The following is a 23949-nucleotide window of genomic DNA, read 5'->3' on the forward strand; positions in this document are numbered from 1 at the left end:
GGGACAGGGACAGGGGGACAGGGACAGGGACATGGAGACAGGGACATGGAGACACAGGGACAGATGGACAGATGGACACAGGGACAGGGACAGGGGGACACAGGGACAGGGGGACACAGGGACAGAGGGACACAGGGCCAGGGACATGGGGACACAGGGACAGGGGGACAGGGACATGGGGACAGATGGACACAGGGACAGGGACATGGAGACACAGGGACACGAACACAGGGACAGGGACAGATGGACACAGGGACACGGACATGGGGACATGGACATGGGGGCACGGGGACACAGGAACACGGACACAGGGACAGGGATACAGGGACAGAGACAGGGACAGATGGACACAGGGACACAGGAACACGGACACAGGGACAGGGGGACACAGGGACACACAGACAGGGACACAGCCAGCCCACCAGGCCTCCTTGGCAAAGCCCCCGCAGGGATTTGGGCTCCTGGGCAGCTGCCCCTGCTCAAAGTCCCCCCGAGGGCAGCGGGGCAGAGCCATCCTGAGCATGGAAAGGGACTTTAAAGATCACCCAGTGCCACCCCCTGCATGGCAGGGACACCTCTGCCATCCCAGGCTGCTCCAGCCTGGCCTTGGGCACTGCCAGGGATCCAGGGGCAGCCCCAGCTTTCCTGGGAATTCCATTCCAGCACCTCCCCACACTCACAGCGGGGAATTCCTGTCCAATATCCAACCTGAACCTTCCCTCTTTCAGTTTGAAGCCATTGCCCCTTGTCCTGTCACTCCATCCCTTGTCCCAAGTCCCTCCCCAGCTCTCCTGGAAGAGGATCCAAGCTCTCCATCCAGATCAGCCCTTTGCCACCCCCCTGGAATCCCAGGGGGCTCTTCCCAGCAGTGTTTCCATCCCCAAATGTCCCTCCTCCAGACACAGCCACGGATCCATCCGTGTCCCTCGGGCAAGGCCAGTCCCTTGGCAGAGATCCCTGGAGAAGGGAGAACCTTCCAAGCGTGTCACACAGGAGCTGAGGGGTGACAGTGCCACAGCCACCCTGCCTGAGCAGCGCTGGAGGTCAGGGCTGGCAGCTCCCAGCCAAAATCCAGGCTGGAGGAAGAGTGGGATGCAGGAGGAGGACGTGTCCCCACCCCGGGGAATCAGGGAGGACAAGCCAAGGCAAGCAGGGATGGAGCAGAACACGGAGTCTCCAGGTGCTTCCAGCCAGCCCAGCGGGAGGGAGAGGAGAAGCCCTGATGCTGTGGGAGATGAAGGAGCACCTGGAAGCCACCACAAGCCCAGAGCTGGCCCAGCTGGCCCTGCCACGCTGCCCAGAGAGCTCCTGCTGAAACTGGCCCCGAGCTAAAGAGCAGTGGGAGGCCGAATTCTTCGCTTTGATCAACCATGAGAGAGTTCCTATCAGCGCAGGACGGGATCCTGGATGAATATTCCCTGGCAGAGCACCGGGATTGTTCCAAGCCATCGCCTGGCAGCCTCCTCCAGCACCGGGGGAGGACCTAAAGCCACAGCTCTGCTCTGATCCCCAGGAAAACGCCCTCTCCTCCCGTGGCTGGGGCCTCATTTGGCATCTCCACAAGCGCTGGGAGCAGCTGGAATGAGCCAGGGCAGGGAAGGAGCTCCGGAGCTCTGGTTGCCCGCGGAGCTGCCCCGTGGCCGTTCCCACAGAGCTGCTCCCGGTGCTGGCGCAGCATTCCCGGAGCAGGAGGAGCTGGGGCTGCTGGCACAGGGCCTGCCAGCACATCCCACCTCCCTGGGGCTCCTCCCGAGCCCCTCGGGGTCCTTCCCGCCGGGAAATGATCCTGGAATTGCTGACCCTTGGGGTCCTGTCCCATGGGAAATGATCACGGACTCGCCCAGCAAGGGGCGGCATCCCCCACTCCTACCCCCAAAACTGGGGATGGCATTGAGGTTTTCCAGCACCTCCTTCTCCAGGTCTCAAATTCCCAATGATTCCCAGGATTCTGGGGTCTAATAGGATTTTTTGAGGTTTTTACTTGCAGCCTGCAGCTGGTTTTATTCCCACGCTGCACTCGGGATTTCATGTGTTAACAACCCCCACCAAGGGCTGTGCAGACCCTGGGACAGGAATTGGGAATGAGACAGGAATCAGGGGAAAGAAAACAGCTCTGGAAGTTGTGGAAAAGGGGAATTCAACAGCTCCAGCCCAAGCAGGGCTCTGCACTGACCCCATTTCATGCCCTGAAGCGCAGCAGGCCCAGGGCAGGGTCAGGTTTGCGAGGAGCCGCATCCGAGGGGTCCCCAAATCCTCCCCATCTGCTGCCCCATTCATCCCCAGAGCAGAAGAAATCAGGCAAATCTCTTGCCACAAACCAGATTTGCCTTTGTAAGCCTTGAAATAAACCCAAGGATTAAAGTCTAAGGACTTTTTTTTTTTTTAATTTTTTTTTTTCCAAGTCAGCACCACACATGAAAGAGGCCTGGGAGAGCTGACATGCTGCAGGGGGAGGGGGTTGGATATTCCAGAGGCCCCTGGAAGAGGCTGGATAAACACCCAGCGTGTCCATGCAAGGCTCCAGAGCTTTGAACACACCTGTGCTGCCGTGCTTGGGGCGCGTGGATCAGCGGGAAAAGTGGGAACGCAGCGAATCCACCCCAGTGGGGAACATCCCTGCGCAAAAACAGACGGAAAAAACCGAATTAAAAAGTGACCCCATGGGTTTTGGTTTTGACTGAGCTGAGCTTGGCCATCCCAGCTGGGAGCAGGGCTGGTTTCTGCCAGCCTAAGGAATAAGGATGGAATCCTCCAGCCCTGAGTCACTGGATTGGAGCAGCAGGGCTCCTGCAGCCTGGCCTAGAATAGCTCTAATAACCAGGGCTATTAATTGGCCATTAGGGGCTAACTGTGCTCATTAGGGGCTGATGAGGATGAGCCAGCCTGACCCGGCAGGTTCCCCTGGTCCCCCCAGGATGGGGGAAATGGTGGCACCATTCCCCAAATTCACAGCTCCCATTTGATTTATTCCTGGTTCTCCCACTTCGCTCCCCATTCCCGTGTTCATCTGCTGGGATGTGGCTCCCAAATCAGCTTGGCCCCGTTAAACCCTTCCAATAGGAGATTTCCTGTGCAGCTCAAGGCCCTCTAAGCGGGTTATGCGTCCCTAATTTCTGGCCCTGGGGTTTTTCAGGCAGAGCTTGAGGCTTAGTGCAGCCTTTCAAAGCACTCGGAGGAGTTACAGAGCAAAGAAACCATCAGAAAATAAAATTCGGTTTAAAAAGAGAACTGAGTTTGAGGCTGTTCTGGCTGGGTTGGTTTTCCACCCTGCATTTAGCTGAGAGCATTTCAATTTCAATTTAAAAAAACAAAAACAAACAAAAAAGAACAACCCAAACTCAATAAATTTCTGCCCAGGGATTGGCCAGGCTGGGGCTGGAACTGGTCTGACAGGAACCGGGAGTTCAGATAACCAAACCCTCCTGTTTATCCAAATGAGGCTCCAAACCAGTCGAGCTGGAAATTTTACAATTAAAAAAAAAAAAAAAGGGAACATTTGGCATTCAATCAAGGGTTAAAACCTGAGCTGCTCACAGGGACTGAGGCTTTGCAAGTCAGCAGCTCGGGGTGTTTTACGCTCACCTAAGAGGCAGCAGTTCCCACGCCACACTTGGACTCACTGTGGGGTTTTTTTGGGGTGACGACACCCTGAAGTCTGCAGTTTACAGGGCACGAGGCACAAAAACCCCAATTCCAATCTGTCCTGGAGACCCAGCAGAGCCAGCTGCCCACTGGCTCTGTCCCAGGCAGGAAAACAACCCCAGAATTAAGAATTAACATCCAAATCCTGCTCCTCAGCCACGTCGCTGAATCAGCTCCCCCAGCTGGGTCCCTGTGATATGTGGAATAAAAAGGAACTTTCTAACTCACAGAATAATGAATTTATTCAGCACTGAGGTTCATGGGGATATCTCTTCTAAAGCCATGCACAATTTTTAGATTTGATTTTTTCTTTTTATCTTTTACAAACTAGAGTTACACTCTTAATACATATTCATTTCTTAACCTTGCTCATCTTCATATTACAATTAGCTCTATGCCCTTTTCAGTCTTTTAACCACTTTTTTGGACTTTAAATCCATTTTTTTCTGTTTAGGGTCTGAGGAATCTCCTTTATCTTGTGGTGCTTTTGTCTTTGCATCTCGTTTGTGTATTTTAGCTCTTTATCTTATTTTGCAGTTCGACTCTTTCCTAGTTTTTGTGGATCTGAGTGTCAGGGTATTTTTTAGTTAAGCATTTCTTTATGTTTATTCCTTAATTCTTAATTTCTTTGTTTCACCTGCAGCCACCCCAAGCTTTGGGCAGGATTTGAAGGTTATTTTGGCCAATTTGAACAGCCAAGGGCTGGCTTTTCTTGAAGTTTAGGGGGAGGGGAAAAAAAAAAAATCGCTGGGAACTGTTGAAAACTGAAAAAAAAATAGATGTATTGGCGTGGTTTAAATCTCATTCTGTGGCTGTGGCGGAGGAGGGACAGACAAATGTGTGGACAGTGGCAGCAGCCACCTGCTTGGTGACACCAGTTAAGCACAATCAGTGGGAATTTAAGGGGAAAAAAGCCCAGGGGTAAAGCGGGTTTAAGATGTTTAATCCCAGCTGTAATTGGTAACCCGGGTGTGACCCCAGGAACGGGCGAGGTAAACAAGGCAGGGTTTAAAGCCCAGCCTACACTTTGGGCCTTTCAAAATGGGGTTGTGAAATGAGGGAACCGTGTGAAACGGGGGGAGAAGGCGGGACAGGGACACCGTGTCCCCCAGCACGTCTGGTTCCCGGCATCCCAGGGAATTCCAGGCCTTTATCAGCCCCCAGCTCTGCTCCTCCAGCCCGCTTTTGGAGGCTTTTGTCAGCCCCACGCTTGGTTTGTCGCCTGTAAATCCTCCTGGGGACCTGGGGATGTGTGGACAGGACATGCCAGGACACATTTGGGGCATGTCCAGGCAGCTTCCCTCATCCTATAAAGGAGCTTTAAATATTCCCCTGGGCTCCTGCCTGGATTTGTGTGGCTGGGGGCTGGATTTCCACACAGCATTTCCACACAGGAGATTTGGGACTGCAAAAAATCCCTCCCTCTGCTCCAATTCCCTTCCTCCATGCCCCGTTCCCTCCTCTCCGACCCGCTGCCAATGTCCCGTCTGCTCTGGAGTATTTTGGGAAGCAAACATCGCTTTTTCTGCACCCTCCCGAGGCCTCTGGGTTTTGTTTTCCGCCGCTGCTGAACTCCCAGGGCGCTCGCGGGGGTTTCTGCGCGGCCTCAGCTTCCTGCCGATGTCGTGTTGGCCAAGGAGAATTTGGTGAGATCTCGACATTTTTGGAGAGGAAACCTCGGCCTTGGGTTCCTCCCGAAGCTGCCTCGGCGGGGAAGGTGTGGAGATGAGCTCAGAGATGGTTTCCTGTTCTTTTGAGCTGGGTTTGTTGCTCGTTTTCCACATCCTCCCTTGCCAGCGCCGCCACCCAGCCCTGTCCTTGTCACAGGGGACAGAGGGGACACCGAGCAGAGGTGTTTGCACAGCCAGCTCCAGGGAAAGCTGGCAGCTGGAAAACCTGGAGCAGCCCTGTTGGTTTAGGAGATAAAAGCACTCCCAAGCCCTGGGAACAGAGCAGGGATGGAGGTGAGACGTGCCCTGGCGCTGCCCCACCCCAAACCCCGTGGCCTCGGCGATAAAATCTCCCCCAGCCCAGGGTAAACAGCACGTGGGGGCACAGCTGGGCACAGGCAAATTGCCCCTCGGTAATTCCTCCTTATCGGGGTGTGGCTGCCCAGCCAGGCCTTGCTCTTTCCCCTCTGGAAGCTGCCGGGATAAACACGGGCTCCAGTCAAAACAGCCGCTCCCTCCCGCGCACACCTGGGGACAGGTGAAGCCACCGCTGGCAGTGACACGAAGCCTCACCAGAGACACCCAGGGAAAGGAATCCGTGAGGAATTCGGGGCCAACGCGGGTTCAGAATGGAGAAAACTGAGCCTGGGAGATGCCAAGTCCTGTTTGAAGCCAAAGAAACAATCAGGACGCAGAGCTGGTGGAATGAGAGAGCACAATTCCTCCCGTCTCCCTGAGTTTTTCAGGCCAAACCTCCCTCCTTGGGTTTATCTCACACCTTTCCTTCTAAGGCAGGCTGGAGGGGTGGATTGAAGGATTTCCCCCTTCCCTGCTGACACACAGCTATGAAAAAGGGATTTTTCTTTTCTTAGAAACGAGAAGTTAAAAAAAAAAGAAAATAAAAACAAAAAAAAAACCCCAAACCTCTTCGGCCAAAACCACAAGACGGGAATTTATTTATTTTTTATTTTTTTTTTATTTTAAGGTGCTGAGAATGCGCCTGGGCTGCCAAAGCGCAGCTCAGCCAGGCTGGGAGGAGCTGCCAAGGCAGCACATTGCCCGAAATCTGCATTTCTCTGCCCAAAATCTGCATTTCTCTGCCCGAAATCTGCATTTCTCTGCCCGTTTCTTTGCTCGGGGAGCACGAAGAGAGGGGAACAGAGAGGGGAACGTGTGGTGCAGCTCCATGGCAACCCCAATCCCCGGCACAAAAACAAGGCCAAGAGCACCAAAGCCTCCGTGGCTGCAGCAGCTGGGAAGGGAATTTCCTGACCCTGCTCAGAGCCGCCGGCTGGGCTTGAATGTGTTTTTTAAAAGGTTGTGAAAAGCAGTTTATTCTCCCTGTTTTGGAGGGGGAGAGCGGGAGACGGTCACCGATTAAAGAGGTTTTGATTGGGGCAGCACAAATCTGGGCTGCTCCACAGGTCTGGGGGGTTTTGTGGGATCCACGGTGTCCATATGGGATTTTTTTGGGATGTTCTGGGCTTTCCCACAAGGCTGAAGGGATCAAGGCAGTCCCAGGTGTAGCAGGTGCTGATAAGAAGGTTCCAGATTCCAGATTTGGGCCAGTTCATGGCAAACTGACCCATCCAGGGCTGATTCCAGACCTCATTCCCTGCCCAGATTCTGGATTTGTCCAGATGGATCCACCTTCCCCTCCTCTCCCTGCCCACCAGCCCCTTCCTTACTCCACTTTATTTTCTTCATGCATTTATTTAATTTTATTTAATGCACCCTGTCCATCCCTCTTTCCCAAATTCCTTTATACATTATTTTTAGTGCTGGAGCAGCTCCTCAGGAAGGATTTTTTTACGTGGCTCAGCTCAGAGCTGGGCCTGGGTTTGGTATTTGGGATATCTGGAATGGCTTTTTCTTATTGTCTGGGACGCTCTTCACTATTTCTTCTTTTATTTAAAATAAATAAAATAAAAAAAAAAAAAATAATTAACATAAAATAACATCAACCCAAATGCACTTTGCAAATTGAATAATAAGAGAAGCCTCATTTCAGCCTGGTCAACCCAGAAACTTCTTTTTCCTGGGTCTGGGACACTTCCCCATGCAAAGCCACCCCTCAGCTCAGCTTTTCCCTTTGCCTAAATATTCTGGGATTGCACATGGAAGGTGCTGCGGGGCTGAGCAGCAGCAGGATTGTGCAAGGAACGGTTTTATCTGATTCCAAAATGAAGAGTTGAGGCCCAAAGCTCTGCCCAACCCACCCCCTCCAAATCCAGGGTGGACTTTTCTCGTGGGGACGGTCCATGGGAGGGAAGGGACACTGGGAGAAGCTCCTGGGGGATCTTCTCAGGCTACACCCACAAATCCTGAAAGAGGCCACGGCTTCCCAGGGCTCCCCGGCCCTGCAAGCAGCAATTAGGGCACAAAGGGAGCCCGGCTGAAGCTGGGAAACACCCAGGCCCAGCTTAAATCCGGGTGGTGCCTCTTCCCAAGCTGATCCCTGCTCCGGGAGATCCCTCCTGGCTTCCTCTGCGGGCTTGCTCCGGGCTCTTCCCAGGGAGTCCTCACCCTTCCCTGGCAAAGCTGAAGGGTTGGGTTTGTTGGGGTGATGCAGCAGGGCAGGAACCACATGGATCCACCTTCCTGAGCTTTGGAAAACTCCTTGGAGAAATCCACAGCTCCACCACGTCCTCCCAAAGCTGCTCCGCTGGGAATTCTGAGAGCTGGATGAGCACCGGAGCAAGGACGGGCTGAGCATCGCCCTCCAAATGTTTCTGTCTGCCTTAAATACCCTGAGGAGGAAGCTAATGTGGTTTTCTCCCCAAAATCCCACAGGAAAGTTCTGTCACTCAAGAAAATCCAGGAGGCCGGAGCGGGAATGTGGCCTTGGAGCTGGAGCTGGGTGTGAGCAGCCAGGGAGGGAATTGGGAAGTTGTTAAAGGACGTGTCATTTACCCAAAAATCTGGGGTTGGATCACATTTGGAGCCCAAATTTCGAGTCAGAGCCACAGGGATCCCTCCCTGGAGCAGCACGTCTGCTCCCTGCTGGATTTCAGTGTTCCCAAGGCTTTAGCAGAAGCTCTGGGGGTGTTTTTACCATCCCAAGATGTGCAGCCAGGCTGAAATCCCTTATCCCAATGACATTCCTCCCATTTTCCTTGGAAAACTCACTCCACGGGGCTGCTCCATCTCCGTGGCTGCTGAAACACAACAATCCTCATTTTCCTGAGGCATTTGGAGTTTCGCTTCCCACTCTGGAAGCACCTGGGGACTCAGGAAGCTGGAAAAGTGAATTTTTGAGGAGGGGAAGGAGCTGGGAACCTGAGGCCTGGAAAGAGGCTGAGCCTGGCAAGGTCAAACATTGCACAAGAGGAGAAGGGAGGGGGAAATCTATTTCCCCTGGAGCAACAAACCATGGGAAAGCACAGCCCGGGCCTGTTTCCCTCTGATCCCTGCTGAGGAGCTGCTCCCAGTTGGGATCAGGGACGCTGGAGGTGGGAATGGCCCAGAGGAGGGGGGAAAATCCTCCATAAATCCCCCATAAAGTGCTCCAAGGCTCTCCCCTCCCTCCCCAGGATAACCAGATCGGCCTCACGGCCGTGCCCTTGGAACCTGCGGAGGCTGGAAGAGCAAACAGAGCTTAAAAGGGTCTCAGATTCCAACTTCCCCCTCCCTCCTCCTCCTCCTCTTCCTCAGGAGAGCTCCTCAGCCACTCGCTCAAGGCCTGAGGCGAGCGAAGGCCTCAGGAGCAGAAAAAACAGCTAAAAATATCTCCCACCCCCTCACCCCGCCGGATCCAGAGCCCAGGAGGGTTTTCCTTGGCCTCTGGCCACGTTTGTCAGCCATAAATGGGATTTTTTTTATTATTTTTTTCCCCTCTTTCCGACAAGGCCTCGCTGTGCTCCAAGAGCTCTGCTCCCTCAGGAATTCCAGCTCCGAGCTCCCCAAATCTCACCCCGTTCCAGGCTTTTCTTGCCCCACTGTGAGGGGTGAGGCTCGAATTCAGGGAAGATTGTGGCTGAGGAAAAAAAGTTGGGAATGGGAATTGCTCCTGCAATTCCACAGGAAGGCCTGAAATGCAGGAGTCAGCTGAGGGAAGAAGGGAATAAGGAATAATCCCAAATTTCCCTTTGGGCTGGTGGTGTTTTGGAGAAGAGGAGAGGGTAGAGTAAAAAACAGGGATTTTAAGGATTTTCAAAGCCATGAAATTCCCAGATTTTCCCTGGATGTGGAGCAGAGGGTGATGCTCAGAACTCCCTCAGCCCAGGGCTGAGTCCCCTTTGCTCTCCCTGCTCCAAGAACATCCAGAAAGGCTTTTCCTCCCTCCTGACAGAATTTTTCCCAAGCCAGCCTGGGGATTTTGCCCTTCCCGGTGCTCAGGTGACTCTGGATCAGGTGCTGACGGTCAGTGACAGCCAGAGGAGAGCTCAGATTTCTCTGGGTGAGGCCGGAGCCGATCCAGATTTAGAGCTGGGATCAGGATCTGAGTGGCCCCAGGAATTTTGCTGCTGAATTGAGGTTGCTCCTCAGGCAGGGAATGGACAAAATTCCTTGGAGGAACCTGGAAAAGGCTGGGAAAAGCTTTTTTCCTAGGTTTTTTTGGAGCTGCCTTTTGTCTCCCAAGAGCAGGATCTGCAGAGCTGGCAGATTCTGCTGCAAACAAAACGCATCAAGGAGGTTTTTTCCCATTTTTTGGGGAAGGTTTCTCAGGGGCAGGCTGGAATTTCTCACCCAAAGCGAGGGAGGGAGGACAAAATGATCCTCAGATTGTTCCCTGTGGGGTGACAGCTCTGAGCCCATTTCTTCTCTAGCATGTCCCACCTGAGCCAGGATCTTTCCCACTCATTCCTCAGGTTTCATTTGTTTCAGAGCTGAAACAAGAGAAAATTCCTTTCTTTTTTTAACAAGAAAGAAAGGAAAAACTGGAAAATTGGAGTTGTTCTCCTCCAGTTCTATCCCAACAGCAGCAGCACAACAACGTCCACTTCAAAAGTGTCACCTGAGCCACACCTGAGCTGAGACCTCAAGCAGGAAAATCATCAGCAGGGCTCTCAAAATGCCCCTGGGGATGCTAAAAATTGCCCCCAATTACTCTGTGGGCTGCTAAAATTCAGCATAATTGCCTTAATTACACCTAATGACACTTGGGCTATGCAAAGAAAGGCAGCACAAGTGGGATAAAAAAGGCTCTGACCACATCTGGCCCAAGGTGGGAAGCTCCTGCTGGCCCCACTCGGCCTCCTGCTCCTTCCCCTGCCCAGCAGGTTCCCAGCTCCCAGATAAGATGAAAGCCCTGGGTGTGATCCTCACTTTTGGATCTCTCCAGGTTGGGATAAAGGGATTTTCCAGCCAGGCAGCGTCTCCCAGTGTCCCTGTCCTTCAGCTGGGGCTGTCCCAGCTCAGCCAACTCCACCTCCTGGCTCTCTAATCTGATTTTTCCCTGCTGATTTCTTTATTTTCCACTGATTTCTTTATTTACTTCTGATTTATTCATTTTTAACAGCAGGGCCTGCCTTATCTCCCTGCCACCCACATGAAAGGAGGGACTTTGCAGCCAGGTCAGGGTGTGTGTGCAGGGAAAGGTGTTTCACTGTGGATTTGGGGTTTTCCCAGGAGCTGAGGAGGAGTCAGGTGGGGATTTGTCTGGTTTAGAGGCTTGCTGAAAAATGTTCAAATTGCCAAATATTTGTGCTTTTGTGTAAAATTTATTTGGGATAACACAACACTGCCAGCTCTGAGCTTATCCCCCATTTTTGTCCCCCTTTTTTTTCTATCCCCCTTTTTTATCCCTCTTTTTCTATCCTGTTTTAATCCCCCTTTATTTTTACCCCCCTTTATTTTTAATCCCCTTTTTTGTTCCCTTCTTTTTTATTCTACTTTTTTATCCCCCTCTTTTTTTATCCCCCTTTTTTTTATTCCCATTTATTTTTTATCCCCATTAATTTTTATTCCCGTTTATTTTTCATCCCTTTTAAATCTCCTTTTATTTTTACCCCCCTTTTTATCCCCTTTTATTTTTTATCCCCTTTTTAATCCTCCTTTTTTAGCTCCCTTTATTTTTTATCCCCCTTTTTTACCCCCAATTTTTAACCCCCTTTTTTTTCTCCCTCTTTTTTTATTAATCCCCTTTTCCCAGACATTTGAAACCCCCAGTTTTCCTTTGCTCCTCCACCTCTTTCCTTCCACAAACCTTTTGAACACCCCAAAAGCGCTCCAGTTCTGCCTCAGGACTCGAACCTCCCAAATTCTTTGGGAGCCAAAGGATTTTTTCCCTTTCCAAAGGGGCCACAGCTGCTTTGGAGAGGCTGCAATGAGGGGAAAAAAGCAAATTTCAAAACGAAGAATTCCGCCCTCAGCAGTGAAACAACGCTTCCTAAAGAGAAAGGAAAACATTGTGCTGGAGCAGAGGGGAAAAAAAACAAACAACAACCCTGGAGTGTTTATCACTGGAGTGCTGAATTCCTGACAGAGCCCAGCTGTTCCCAAATCCCTTTGCTCCCAAAAAAGGGCCGCGCTTCCCTTGCTGGAGCCTGACGTGGTCCTGCGAACGTCAGCAGCGGGAAGCTCCAAAACAAGTGACGTGGGAGCCCAAGCCTCCCACGGAGGGCACTGGAGCACAGCCACGCTTCCAAAGATGGAGATCCCAGCAGGATTCCGGCACTGGGAGAGCCTCTGGAGCCCCGGGAATGGCAGGGCTTCTGCTGGAGATTCTCCTGGTTTTGTGGGGCTTGGCAGCAGGGTGAGGTGAGAGGAACATTCAGGAAGAGGGGCTGGATCCGGCTTGGAAGTGAGGAAGGAGGGGGAGAGATTCAGTTCCAATCTTTTGATGCAAAAGGTTCAAATCCAGTCTTTCCTGGCAGAAAATAGGGAATTGTCAGCGGGAAAACATGGTCCTGTTCTGTGTCCCAGATATGGATGGGATCAGGGTGTGTTTGCTTCCCTGTGGGTGAAATAAAGGACCAGGAAACAGAAGGGAAATCCTTTCCCTGGGTCTGATCCATGAGGGAAAATGTTGGCTCTCCCAAAAAAATATTATACAAAAATTCCCACTTCCTCCTGCCCCTCCCCAGCCCTGGGAGCCTCCCTGGGTGCTCCCAGAGCAGCCCCGCAGTGAAAACCAGGAATTTCAGATGAATCCCAGGGCAATTCCCTGTCTCTGGCTTCCCCACTCCCGGATTCCCACAGCCGGATCCTGCTGCTCCCAGCACAGCCCGGGGTGCCGGCGGTGCTTGGGAGCTTCTTTGAGGAATTTCACTTTTATTCCTTTCAACTCCTGGGCCTGCTGGGGTTTTCTCTCCTGGATCAAATATTCCAGGGTGTTTTTTAAATCAGTCTGCTCCAGGTGACCCCAGGAATCCCAGACTGGGTTGGGAGGGACCCAAAAGTCCTGGGACAGGAAGCTCCTGGATCCATGAGCTCACAGAAGGAAAGGCTCTTCCAGAGAGCCTCTGGATCATTTCCAGATCCTTCTCCAGCTCCATTCCCTCAAGGGGCCCAACACTGACCACAGGATCGGAATTTTGTGGCCCTGTGAACTCCTCACACCCTCAAAAGCCATAATCCCCCAACCATCCCCTTCGAAATATTCCCAATTTCTGGCTTCATTCCTTAATTTTCAGCCAAGTTTTTAGGCTCTCCCCGCACTGCTGACCTAGCCACTGGTGAGGGAACGGGATATTCTGTCCCAAAAAACCTTGAGGGGGATAAAAGGGTGAGACATTAAACCAAATCCAGCAAGATTTGGAAGGAAAATGTTTTCATATTTCTAACCAAGGCTGAGTGGCTGCCACAGCGTGGGGACAGAGATAATGGCCCTGCCCAAATTAAGGCCACATTAAACCCCGCTCAGGAAAGCTGAACTGGGGGCTCAGCCTGACTCCAGAGCTATTTTAAGCCCGGTGAGGTTGAAAGGCACCTGCTCCAGCAGGGAATGTTTTATTTAAAGGCTATTTGGTTGCTCAAGCCGGGCCCTAAATATTATTAAATTATCCCAAATCCTTTATTTTAACACAGCAAGAATTTGTAGATGGGAATGAGAGGAGTTCACACCCTGGGCTGGGGGGATGTGGTGATCCACAGCCGTTTTTAGACCCTTTTATTTTATTTCCCTGTTTGTTTTTCATTTTTGCAGCGTTGGAAACGCGGGATCAGCGGGGTTGTCTCAGCAACAGTTGCCTCGATGTCGCTGTAAATGTTTAATGGGAAGCTGAGCCACCTTCCCTGCCCAGATGGCTCCGGTTCTGGAGCTGGGGAACACGGATTAACGGGGAGCAGGCAGATGTTGCCTCACCAGAAGGCTTAAAGCTGTAATTAGATGAGCTGGGATGGGGCTGTGGGGGCAGAGCATCCTCGGAAGGGTTCAGGGGGACACAGGAGGAGCTTCCGAGGTCCTGGTGAGGTCTGAACCTCCAAAAATCCTGGGATGAAATGCAGGGTGCCGGATGGATTAACCCCCAGCTCTCCCAGTTTGTCCCAGCTCCCAGTCCAGGACATCTGGTGAAGGTGATGGGAATTGTCAGGATGGGAAACGGGTCCTGTTCTGTGGTGGGAGCTGCTGTGTGGAATCCTGGCTGGAAGCACCTCAGGATCTGCCTGGTGCTGATGGTTTTTTTCCCCAAAATAACAGCTGATATTAATTCAGGCTGGGAGATGCGTTACCAATCCTAAATGGATTTTGGGAGATTACACACTTTAATAAATTCAATTTTTAAGAGATCAAGCTATATATAAAAAAAATAATAAAAGAATTGATGCAACATAAGGCCCATAAAAAAAATTAAAGGAAAATCCAGTGAAAAGAAGCTCCAGTTATCCATAAAATATTTCCTGAGACAAAACAACACCCATATGCCTGCTCATTCATATAAATCCAGCATTTCTGGAGTTCTTTTTCCCACCTGTGCTGTGCATGGAGATGTTTATATGCAGGGAAGGGATTTGGGAATCTGTCTGAAGGCCTGGAAAGGCAGGAAATAATGTTGGGATTGATTTGGGGATAGGTGGAAGGATCTGCAGCCCATTCCCAGGAGCTCCCTGGAGTTCAGCACCTGCGGGGAAGTGGATGCTGAGCTCCAGGGAATGTCAGGGAGATGCCAGCAGAGCAGAGCCAGGGTTATTTGGGGAACAGGACGGTCAGAAATCGAGTTGGAGCCGTTTCACAATGCCAGAGAGGCTCGGGATTTGTTTACAGAGCCCGATGACAGCGGCTCAGCACCGAGGGAAAATGAGGAATGATGCAAGACGGCAGGAATGGACAGTGGGAGACGGCAGCATGGAATCCTCACGGAAAAAAACTCTTCTGAGTGCTCATAAAACATCCCCGGGGACAAGAGGTGAGCAAACGACCCTGGAGGAGAGGCAGGGGGGAATGGCTGCAGCGTTTCGTAATCGGGGTGAGTCAGAGTTGGTATTTCTGGGAATGAGGGAGGCAGGAATCTCCCCCGGGAGCAGGGGAGGGCTGGTGGCTGAAAATCAGCGCTTGATTCTTCCATGAGCTGTGGAGAGAAGGGAAATCGAATGCCAGGGGAGGGCAGGAGCAGAGGAATGAGGAGCTGGGATTGGGGGAAACAGCTTGAAAATGGAGCTCTTTCCACAGAGCTGGGAGAGAGGAGCTTTCCGGGCTGTCCCAAACAGCAGGAATGGCCTGAACTTCATGGATCTCCTGACCAAGGACTTTGGGAGTCCTGACCAAGATCTGTTTCCTTTGAGAGGAGGGAATTTGAAGATTTTTAAAACTTTCTTGCCATGAATCTGACCCAAACCAGCTGCCAGGTATTTGCTGTGCATGGAGAGAGCGTGTGGAGGTGGAATCCCTGTCCCTGGAGGTGTCTGAGGAGCTCCTGGAGGTGTCCGAGGGGCTCCTGGAGGTGTCCGAGGAGCTCCTGGAGGTGTCCGAGGAGCTCCTGGAGGTGTCTGAGGGGCTCCTGGAGGTGTCCAAGGAGCTCCTGGAGGTGGCCAAGGAGCTCCTGGGCTGATGACAAGGTGGGGACGGGGCACAGCTTGGACTCCATGATCCTGGAGGGCTTTTCCAACCTCAGAGATTTTGGGATTCTATTGCTGTACCTCCGGTGATGATGCTGGACCTTCATCCAGGGCTTCCCACAGGATGGATCTCATGGCAGCCATCCCAAATGTTCCGTTTAGAAAAAGAAGAAGAAATTTGGGCCAGGCCAGCTCCCAAATCCCTCTCCTGAGGCAGCTGAGTAGATTTCAGCCCTTCCAGCATTCCAATCACCTCCTTGCCCCTGTTCCAGGAGCTCCAGCAGCTCCGTGTGCGCCCAGGGAAGGACGGACACGTGCTGGGATGACACGATGGGACATCTGAGATGGCCAAAAAGGACGAGTTTATCTCTGCCAAGGCTCTGGGGTGCTCTGCTGTACGGAATGGGATTCCTGGGTGTGGAAATAAATGGATTAATGCTTCACCAGGAATCCTGGCAGGCTTGGGTGAGGTTTTGGGTGGATGTGTTTAATAATTTCTCTTTAACCCTAAACCAGTCATGTCTTGGAGAGGGACTTTGGACAAGGGGAATGGCCTGAGGATGAAGGAGGGCAGGGTTAGATAGGATATAAGGGAGAAATTCCTCCCTGTGAGGGTAGGAAAGCCCTGGAATAGAATTCCAGAGAAGCTGTGGCTGCCCCTGGATCCATGGAAGTGTCCAAGGCCAGGTTGGAGCACCCTGGGATAGTGGGAAGTGTCCCTGCCATAGCAGGGGTGGAATGGGATGAGCTTTAAGGTCCCGTCTAACCCAACCCAGTCGGGGATTCCATGATTCCACATCTCCCACAGGCTTTAAAACCCGGGAGAAACAAACTGCCTTTATCCTGGCTTTTTTTACTTATGGCGAGGACAAACTGCTCCATTTCCATAAAAAACTGCTACAAAATTCCTCTTCACTTCCAGTCTCGATTTGTGATTAACAGCTCAGCTCTCTGGCCTGTAACCGCTTTTCCTCTCCCGATGTTGCCGGAAGACTCCAGGAAAATCCCTCCACGGCCTGGGAAGAAGAGCAGGCAACATTGACACCTGCTGTCGGGAATTTTAATAGCCACACACTCCAGCAGAGCCGAGAGCATGAAAACAGCCAATAAAAACCCGAGCTGAAACAAGGAGGATTGCTTGCGGAAAGCTTTATTTAATCATCATTATTGCACACAATTAAATCCGACGGATGAATCGGCTGGGAAAGGGTTGGGATCACTGGGGCCAGTTGCAGCAGCTGCAGAGGGGGTCGAAGACCAGCCCTGGCTCGCAGCTCTGCACGATGCCCTGGCCGTTCACGCAGTTGTAGAAGTTCCTGTTGTTCTCGGGGTCTGCGTAGATCCCGTTGGGTTTCCCGGCGCAGAAGCCGGAGCCGCCGCCGCCGCTGGTGGTGGTGGTGGTGGGAGCCTCGGTGATGGGAGGCAGGGGCTCAGCAGGGGGAACGCAGTCTGGAATTCAAGAATTCAAGTAGGAAAAGGTTTATTTTCATATTCTCGGTGTTTCATCCCTCCCATGCCTCTGTAGGAAGTTTGGGAGTCTCCATGACGGAGCTGCTCCCGCTGGTGGTGGTGGGAACCTCGGTGATGGAGGCTCAGCGGGGGGAATGCAGTTTGGAATTCAGGAAAGGGTTGGAAGTGTTTCATCCCTCCCACACCTCCATAGGAATTTTGTGAGTCTCCACCAAGGAGCTGTTCCCGCTCTCCCGGAGCCACTCACCGCCGTTCTGCAGCCCCAGGCCCTTCTTCAGGGTGGAGATCAGGGGGTATTTGCCCTCGTGGCAGAAGGTGCCAGTGAAGTCATCCATGTCCAGGGCCCACACCATGGCACCTCCAAAGTTGTTCTTCTTCAGCCAGTCCACCTGTGGGGAGGAAAATCCCGGTGAGCCCCAGGAACTGATCCCACTGGAGGCTCCAGCCTCGTCCCAGCACGGCCCCACTGCCCCAGACCTTGAGGCCGAAGCTCTTGACGTTGTCGTAGCCGACCCATTCGCTGCCCTTGTAGGCGTAGGGAACATCCTGGGGTTCATCCCAAGCCTCGGTGGCTCCAGAACTCAGGAGACTGCAGATCTAAGGAGAAGGAAGCAGGAATGTTATCCACAAAAAGGGAAAAGCCCAGGCTCTGCCCTTGCCTTGGCTTCATCTTCTGGTTTTGTGCTGTTTCCCTGTTCCCTGAGCACACAACTCCTTCCTAGCGATTCCATGGGTAGCTTTGTGTCTGAGCCATGCAGAAAACTCCATGGGAGCTTCCTGAAAAATTCCTTCAAATGATTTGGGAACGGAATGTGATGGGAACATCCATACCTCGTAGTAAGCCAGAGTTCCAGCCTCCCTGGTGTAAGGCCCAGCGGGGCCAGGGCCGGATGCGGGAGCTCCAACGGAGGTGTCGGATGGGTTCTGCAGGGTGAAGCTCTTTCCGTAGGTTGGGAATCCCACCAGGAGCTTCTCAGCTGGGGCACCGTTGCTCTTCCAATAATTCATGGCGTATTCCTGCAAGAAACCATTCCCGCTCGAGTCTCTGTAGGATGAATTCCTCGAAATCTCCTCGGGGCAGCCACCAAGGGTCTGAGACCTGTGAGTGTCCCACAGAAACACTCACAACGTTGAAGTATTTGTAGTCGCCGGTGTCAGCAGGGCCAGCAAACAGGGGGCTGTTCTCGCCAGTGTTCCTCTCCCAGGATCCGTGGAAGTCGTAGGTCATCACGTGGATGTAATCCAGGTACCTGCAGGAGCGGGGGCTGTGTCCTCACCTGAGGTACCAGAGCTGAGGCTGCCCGTGGGGCTCCCTCAGGGGCTCTTTCACTTCAGCACTCCCAGGGAACCCCTCAAATCCCACCAGTGACCCCAGGCTTTGCCACTCACTTGCCAATCTCAGCAATCTCGTATCCAGCCTGGATGGTGGAAAGTCCAGCAGCAACAGCGGCGGTGACCATGAGCCGGGGCTGGTTGGTCTGTTTGGCTTCCTTCTCGAAGGCTTCCAGCATTTCCTGAGGGATCCAAGGGACAGCGATCACCTGGGGCTCTGGGATGGGGCTTTGCAGCCACCCAGGGCTCACAGGCCAGAGCCAAGCCCACCTTAACCAGGACAGTGAAGAGACCCTTGTCCTGGGCAGGGCTGCCCCTGGAGCCAGGGTATTCCCAGTCCAGGTCCAGACCATCAAACTGGTACTGGCGCAGGAATTTGATGACGGAGTTGATGAAGGTCTGGCGGTTCTGGGGTGTGGAGACCATGGTGGTGAACCTGGGCAAGCAGAGCAGGAGAGAGGTGGGGTTTCCATGCAGCCCCATCCTCCTCTCATTCTTTTTCCATGTTTAGGGTAGGACATGGTTTGAACTCACTTCTGTGTGCCGAAATTCCATCCTCCAATGGCCAGCAGGGTCTTCAGATCTTTGTTCCTGCAGGGGAAGAGGCAGGACCCAGAGTTATTGCATGTCCACAGCGCCCAGAGCCACTGTCCCCCAGCTCAGAGGACGGGGCTGTCCCCCTGCCCAGCCCTGCCCGAGGCTCCTGGCACTCACTGGTTCTTGAGGCCATTGAAGGACTTGTACAGGGTCTCGTCGTTCCACTCGTAGGTGGTGATCTCGTTGTTGTTCATGCCAGCAAAGGCATAGATCAGGTGGTTGCACAAGCAGGGGTCGACATTTTCGGGGGTGTACTTACCCAGGCCAGGCCGGTACTGGGCCCAGTTGGTGAAGTAACAGGTCAGCACATAGGCAGTGCCTGCGGGGAGACAGTGGCCATGGAGGGGCCTGCAGTGCCCTGGGCACAGCCCGGCCCCTCGGGCACAGCATCCCCGCGCTGCTGCCGGGGCAGGCCGGGCCAGGCTCCCTGCCCGGGGCAGGAGCTCAGGGCAAGGCCGGCGGGGCTGGGGATCCCTCGCTCACTGCCGGGCTCCCCGCCACCGCCCTGGACTCGGCGCCTTCCTCCTCTGGCCCTGCCAAGGCCTCGGTCCCGGAGCCTCCGCTGCCCTTCAGCTCCTGCCCCGGGCTCGCTGCCCCACACGGGCCCTTCCTGCCCGGGAGGCAGCGCGGAGCCAGCGAGCAGCTCCTGCAGGAGCAGCTGCTCCAGGGGAGCAGCACCTACCGAGCTGGGCGTTCAGCAGCAGCGCCAGGCCTGCCAGGACACAAGGAAACAACACCGGGGTCACTGCTCGCTCTTAGAAATGCAAAGCTCCTCTGCAACACTCTGCTCCCAAGCTGGGGCAGGTGAGCTTTTCTAGAGAGGAGGCTAAAATTTGTCCAAGCATTTCCAGTAAAATTTGACAAATTATTTCAGGCAATAGCATAGAAAGGAACCCACAGAGATGCCAAAGCACTCATTTCATTTTCAGATTCAAGTTTGAAAGCACATTCCATTTGCAGCCTGCAATGAACTCAGTCCACGTTCAAAGCACAACAGATCCCCAAGTGCAGCAGCACTAAAGAAGAGAAATCTCCCTCCCCAAAGGAAATTGTGAAACCCGTGACAGAGAAGAGAGAGCAGCAGTTCTATCCCCCCAGCCCCCTGCACCAGCAGCAGAGTGAGGTGCCAGAGCCTCCAGCCCTGGCCAGGAGGGCAGAGAGCTCCAGTTTGCAGCGGCACTCACCGGTGAGCAGAGTGAGCTTGGCCATCTTGGACCAGACTGATGTGCTCAGCCTCTCTCCCGCTTTTATACCCTGCTCCTCTCTGCTGCCAACGGGGGAACAACAGTGATTGACAAACATTATGAAACTTGGCAGGGCGCCGTGTCACCAAATGTGACTCCAGGACAATGGGGCTGAGCACCCAGCTGGAGGTGTCACTGCTGTGGGGCCGTGCCGTGTCCTGGTGCTGCAAGGGCAGATAATGAACGGGATTAGATTGCTTTGATTGTTCCAAGTGGTGTTTCCATGTTTGTGTCACCTCTGGCAGCCCCACAGGCACCGATGGCTGAAGTGTGTGACCTTGAGCCCTTCCCCAGGGGGTGGCACTGCCAAAGCCGAGCTTTGGGCTTTGCCAGGCTCGGGTGTCCTTGGTGGGGCCGTCCCAGGCAGGGCTGAGCGGGGCTGTGGTGCCAGCACTGGGAATGTTGGAGGCTGTGGGATCTGGGCTGGGACAGAGGCACCTTGGTGGGCTGAGCTGGGTCTTGCCCTCCCAGCTGAGGTGGGCTCACATCAGGGAAGCAGAGGAAGTTTCTTTATTTCTTGGAGGTTAAACTCTACAAGGGACACCCCCAAAGATGGGGCAGGTGGATTTTCCTCTGACATTTATCCCCGTCTCTTCCTGCTCAGCTCTTTCCCAAACTGAGACACGGCCGTGTTGCCGAGCATTCCCATTTTTACTTATGTGAATCTCCATCAGGGAAATGCCTCAAAATATTCTTCCCACATTTTTATTTTCATCCTCTGTCCAGTTGGAGACTCCAAGCTCTCACCCTGTGTCAGGAGACCGGGGATTTCTTCCCTTTTTCCTGCTCAGGAGGGGGGACACGGCTGTGTCCCTGCACTGGGATGTTTAATTCCTTTTGGAATTAAAAGTGAAGGTGACTTTCCAGGAGGTCACCCAGCCTTGGATGCATGGAAGCCTGGAAAACAGGCTGGTATCAGATGCTGGCTGAGCTGCAGATTAAAATGTGCCAGCCTTTGGGGTTTGGTGCAGGCACGGGGTGGGACACGGCTGATAACAGGACAACATCTTCAAGGAGTATTTTTCCAATGTTTTTCTTGGTTGATAAAGTCCCAGGGTACAAAATCAAGCAGGATAGATCTGGAAAATCCCACCCTCAGTGACCTCTGGAACGTTTTCAGCTCTGTTATCCATGGAAGGTATTTTGGTGTGGTCAGGAGAGCGTTTGGGGCAGGCTCAAAGACATTGATTTGTCTTCATATTGGGGTAACAAACTCAGATCCTGGAGTTTTCTGTCAGGACTTTTCCTTCTGGACTTTTCTGACCCTTTTATAAAAGTGGTTTGCCATGGGTTCCCTGGAGGTGGTGGGAGTTAAAAAAGGGTACGAGAATTGGTCCTTGCTGAAAGAATTCCAATTTAAAAGAGCAGACAGTCACCTTCCAACTATTCCAGTGTTGGGCTGCAGAGAGATTCCACCACTCCAGGCTTTTCCTGCTGCATCTTCCCTCTAAAACTCTCATCCCACTGATTCCATGGCTGTTGGGATGGAGCCTGTCCATCCTTCTGCTCTTTCCTGATGGTTCATGGAGATCAGATCCTGATTTTCCTGTTGTGCCCAGCTCAGCAGTGCCCAGGTGCTCCTTCCAGGATGATTCCTTCAAACTTTCTCCTCCTTTTTGTCCTGGAGGTTTGGCAGATTCAGGGATGGCACCGGCACAGCCAGAGGTGTTTCTGACAGGAAAAACCCCCAAAACCTGCTGTTTTCCCCAAAAGCTTCATCCATTCCAGCCCTGCTGACCTCGCTGTGTCTGAGCCGTCCCTTCAGGAAGGGTGTTTGGCTCTCCCTGCCCTGGCTGGCGAGGTCCCCATGGAAAACTCCACGGGGACAAAAGAAAGGTCACTGGAATGTTGTTGTGTCCTTTGGAAAACACTGGCCCGTCCCTAATGGGGATGCAGGGATGCAGATCCCGGGCTCCTGGAACAGGGACAGTGGGGCTGGCTGCTCCCAGAGGGATTTGTGCCCATGGCAGGCAGGTGGGTGAGTCCTCGGGATAGCCGAGATCCAGCCCAGGATTCCCACATGGAGCAAAGGCACCGCTGGGTTTGGATGTGAGGAGCTGGATGAGTTTGCTAAGAAAAACTTCAGGAAAGCCAGGACTGCTTTGGGGCACGTCTGGTGACGTGACAACAACCACAGGGAAAATCTGTCCCAGGATGGTTTGATTTTTGGGAATAAAAATAAAAATTTTTCGGAATTTTCCTGTGGGGATTTATTAAAAAAATAAGTCTGCATATTTATTTATCTGATTATTTTTTATCTTCATATACATATTTATTTCTTTTTATTTATATGCACAAACATAATTATTTCTATACATGTTTATTTCTATTACTCTGCCCATGGATATTTCTATTTATCTCCATATATTTATTTACTTCTGTTTATCTGCCTATATATATTTATATTTATCTGCATGTATATATTTATTTCTGTTTGTCTGCATATCCATATGAATTTATTTAAATTTATGCATATCCATATATATATTTATTTAAATGTATGCATACCCCTATCTATTTAATTAAATTTATCCGTACCCACATATATTTATTTAAATTTATCCACATCTATATATATTTATGGCCTATACCATCCTGGGCTCAGGACTGGGATTTCCCTGCCCGTGGCTGAGGGCTCCAGGATTCCCCTGGAGATGGATCCGTGTTTCCCTGTGTGCCAGGAGCACCTCAGAGCCTCCAGCATTCCCAGCTCCCTCCCTGCTCCTGGAAGAAACCATCCACGGAGAGCAGATCCAAGGTGGGGCAGCTGAGCTGGGAGATTCCCGAGGGATTTTCCTGCAGATCCAAGGTGGGGCAGCTGAGCTGGGAGATTCCCGAGGGGTTTTCCTGCAGCTCCCAGGAGCTGAGCTGGATGCTGGCTGTGCCCCAGGGTCCCCAAGGGTGGCTGCAGCACCTGGAGGGATCCGTGGGGCTGGAATGCTGCACCTGGGATGGAAACTGGGAATCTGTGGTGGGAACAGCCTCTGGCTCTGCTGCTTTTCTTCCCTGTGGGAACGCCTGGGATGCTGCTGCTGCTGTCACAAAGCTCTCCCTGCTCTGTGGTGGCTTTTCCAGGGAATATCTGAGGCTCTTTTCCAGACAGGTAAAAGCAGAAGCCACTTGTTGGCGTTTTGAAGACTCCAAGTCTGCAATTCCACCCTCAGGCTGCTGGATTGGGACAGGACTGGACTTTTGGGGCTCCAGGACACATCAGGAGTCTGTGGTGGGTTGGGATGTGCTCAGCCAAACCATTCCTGAAGGGAGGAATTCCTACAGCTACCTGTGAGCCAGAGCAGCAGGGCTGGGGAGTTCTGAGCACAGCCAGGAGGGCAGAGAGCTCCACCGGTGAGCAGAGTGAGCTTGGCCATCTTGGACCAGACTGATGTGCTCAGCCTCTCTCCCACTTTGATATCCTTCCCCATTCTCCTGCCAGTCTGACATCAACAGCAATGCACAAATATTATGAAATTGGCAAAGATCCCGTCACCAAACCAACTCCAGGACAATGAGCCTGAGCACCCAGCTGGAGGTGTCACTGCTGTGGGGCCGTGCCAAATCCGGGTGCTGCAAGGGCAGATAAAAAATGGAATTCTATTTCTTTGATTGTTCAGATGTTGTTTTTAACAACAGCTCTGTGTTCCTGCTGGTGACAGCGCAGGGACCGATGGCTGAAGTGTGACCTTGTGCTGCCCTTGAGTCCTTCCAGAGATGCAGGCACTACCAAAGCACAGCTGTGGCACAAGGGGTTGGTCTCCTTAGGTTGATGGAAACAGAGTGAATAAGAATCAGCTTCCGCTGCATTGTCCTCCCACTTGTTCTTGTGACCATGGGTGTCAGGAGATCAGGGAGAGAAGATGACAAAAACAACCCTTCTTATGGAAAAGTTTTTCTTTATCAGGTGGAGAATGACTCGGTGAAAAACAATCTGGTTCTTCTTTGGTGGTGGGATTCCTTCTGCTCCCCTGATGTGAGCCCACCTCAGCTGGGAGGGCAAGACCCAGCTCAGCCCACCAAGGTGCCTCTGTCCCAGCCCAGATCCCACAGCCTCCAACATT

At 52.6% G+C, this 23949-nt stretch overlaps 1 protein-coding gene and 1 long non-coding RNA gene across 4 annotated transcripts; one reads left to right on the plus strand and one right to left on the minus strand.

Moving 5' to 3' along the window:
- The first annotated feature begins 11583 nt into the window (after positions 1 to 11583).
- LOC107215011 lies at positions 11584 to 16380 on the plus strand. Of its 2 annotated transcripts, none has more exons than XR_004500299.1 (3): positions 11584 to 12014; positions 13402 to 14662; positions 14866 to 16380. It is a non-coding gene; the product is annotated as an uncharacterized LOC107215011 (long non-coding RNA). The 2 variants fall into 2 exon arrangements; XR_001525077.3 differs by having other exon boundaries at positions 11585 to 12014; positions 13402 to 14602.
- Positions 16381 to 16383: 3 nt separating this feature from the next.
- LOC107215009 (acidic mammalian chitinase-like) lies at positions 16384 to 23277 on the minus strand. Of its 2 annotated transcripts, none has more exons than XM_015650925.3 (11): positions 23238 to 23277; positions 19333 to 19362; positions 18768 to 18969; positions 18588 to 18644; positions 18324 to 18489; positions 18111 to 18235; positions 17848 to 17971; positions 17553 to 17738; positions 17199 to 17318; positions 16969 to 17110; positions 16384 to 16700 (listed from the first exon to the last, which is right to left on the minus strand). In XM_015650925.3, exons 1-11 carry the CDS (start codon positions 23260 to 23262, stop codon positions 16468 to 16470), a joined length of 1410 nt encoding a protein of 469 aa, XP_015506411.2. In that variant the 5' UTR covers positions 23263 to 23277; the 3' UTR covers positions 16384 to 16467. The 2 variants fall into 2 exon arrangements, with proteins under 2 accessions (XP_015506411.2, XP_015506410.1); XM_015650924.3 differs by lacking the exon at positions 23238 to 23277 and adding an exon at positions 19835 to 19967.
- Between the last annotated feature and the right edge of the window lie 672 nt (positions 23278 to 23949).

This window comes from Parus major, chromosome 26 (genome assembly GCF_001522545.3).
Source record: "Parus major isolate Abel chromosome 26, Parus_major1.1, whole genome shotgun sequence".
Taxonomy (NCBI): domain Eukaryota; kingdom Metazoa; phylum Chordata; class Aves; order Passeriformes; family Paridae; genus Parus; species Parus major.

Bases quoted from the DNA above. Each gene is read 5' to 3' on its own strand.
- LOC107215009 (XM_015650924.3), bottom strand. From the start codon at position 19,952: ATGTTTGTCAATCACTGTTGTTCCCCCGTTGGCAGCAGAGAGGAGCAG. The intron at 17,739-17,847 runs GTGAGTGTTTCT...GGTTTCTTGCAG, and splicing joins ACTACAAATACTTCAACGTT to GAATACGCCATGAATTATTG. The intron at 17,319-17,552 runs GTATGGATGTTC...CCTTCTCCTTAG, and splicing joins GAACTCTGGCTTACTACGAG to ATCTGCAGTCTCCTGAGTTC.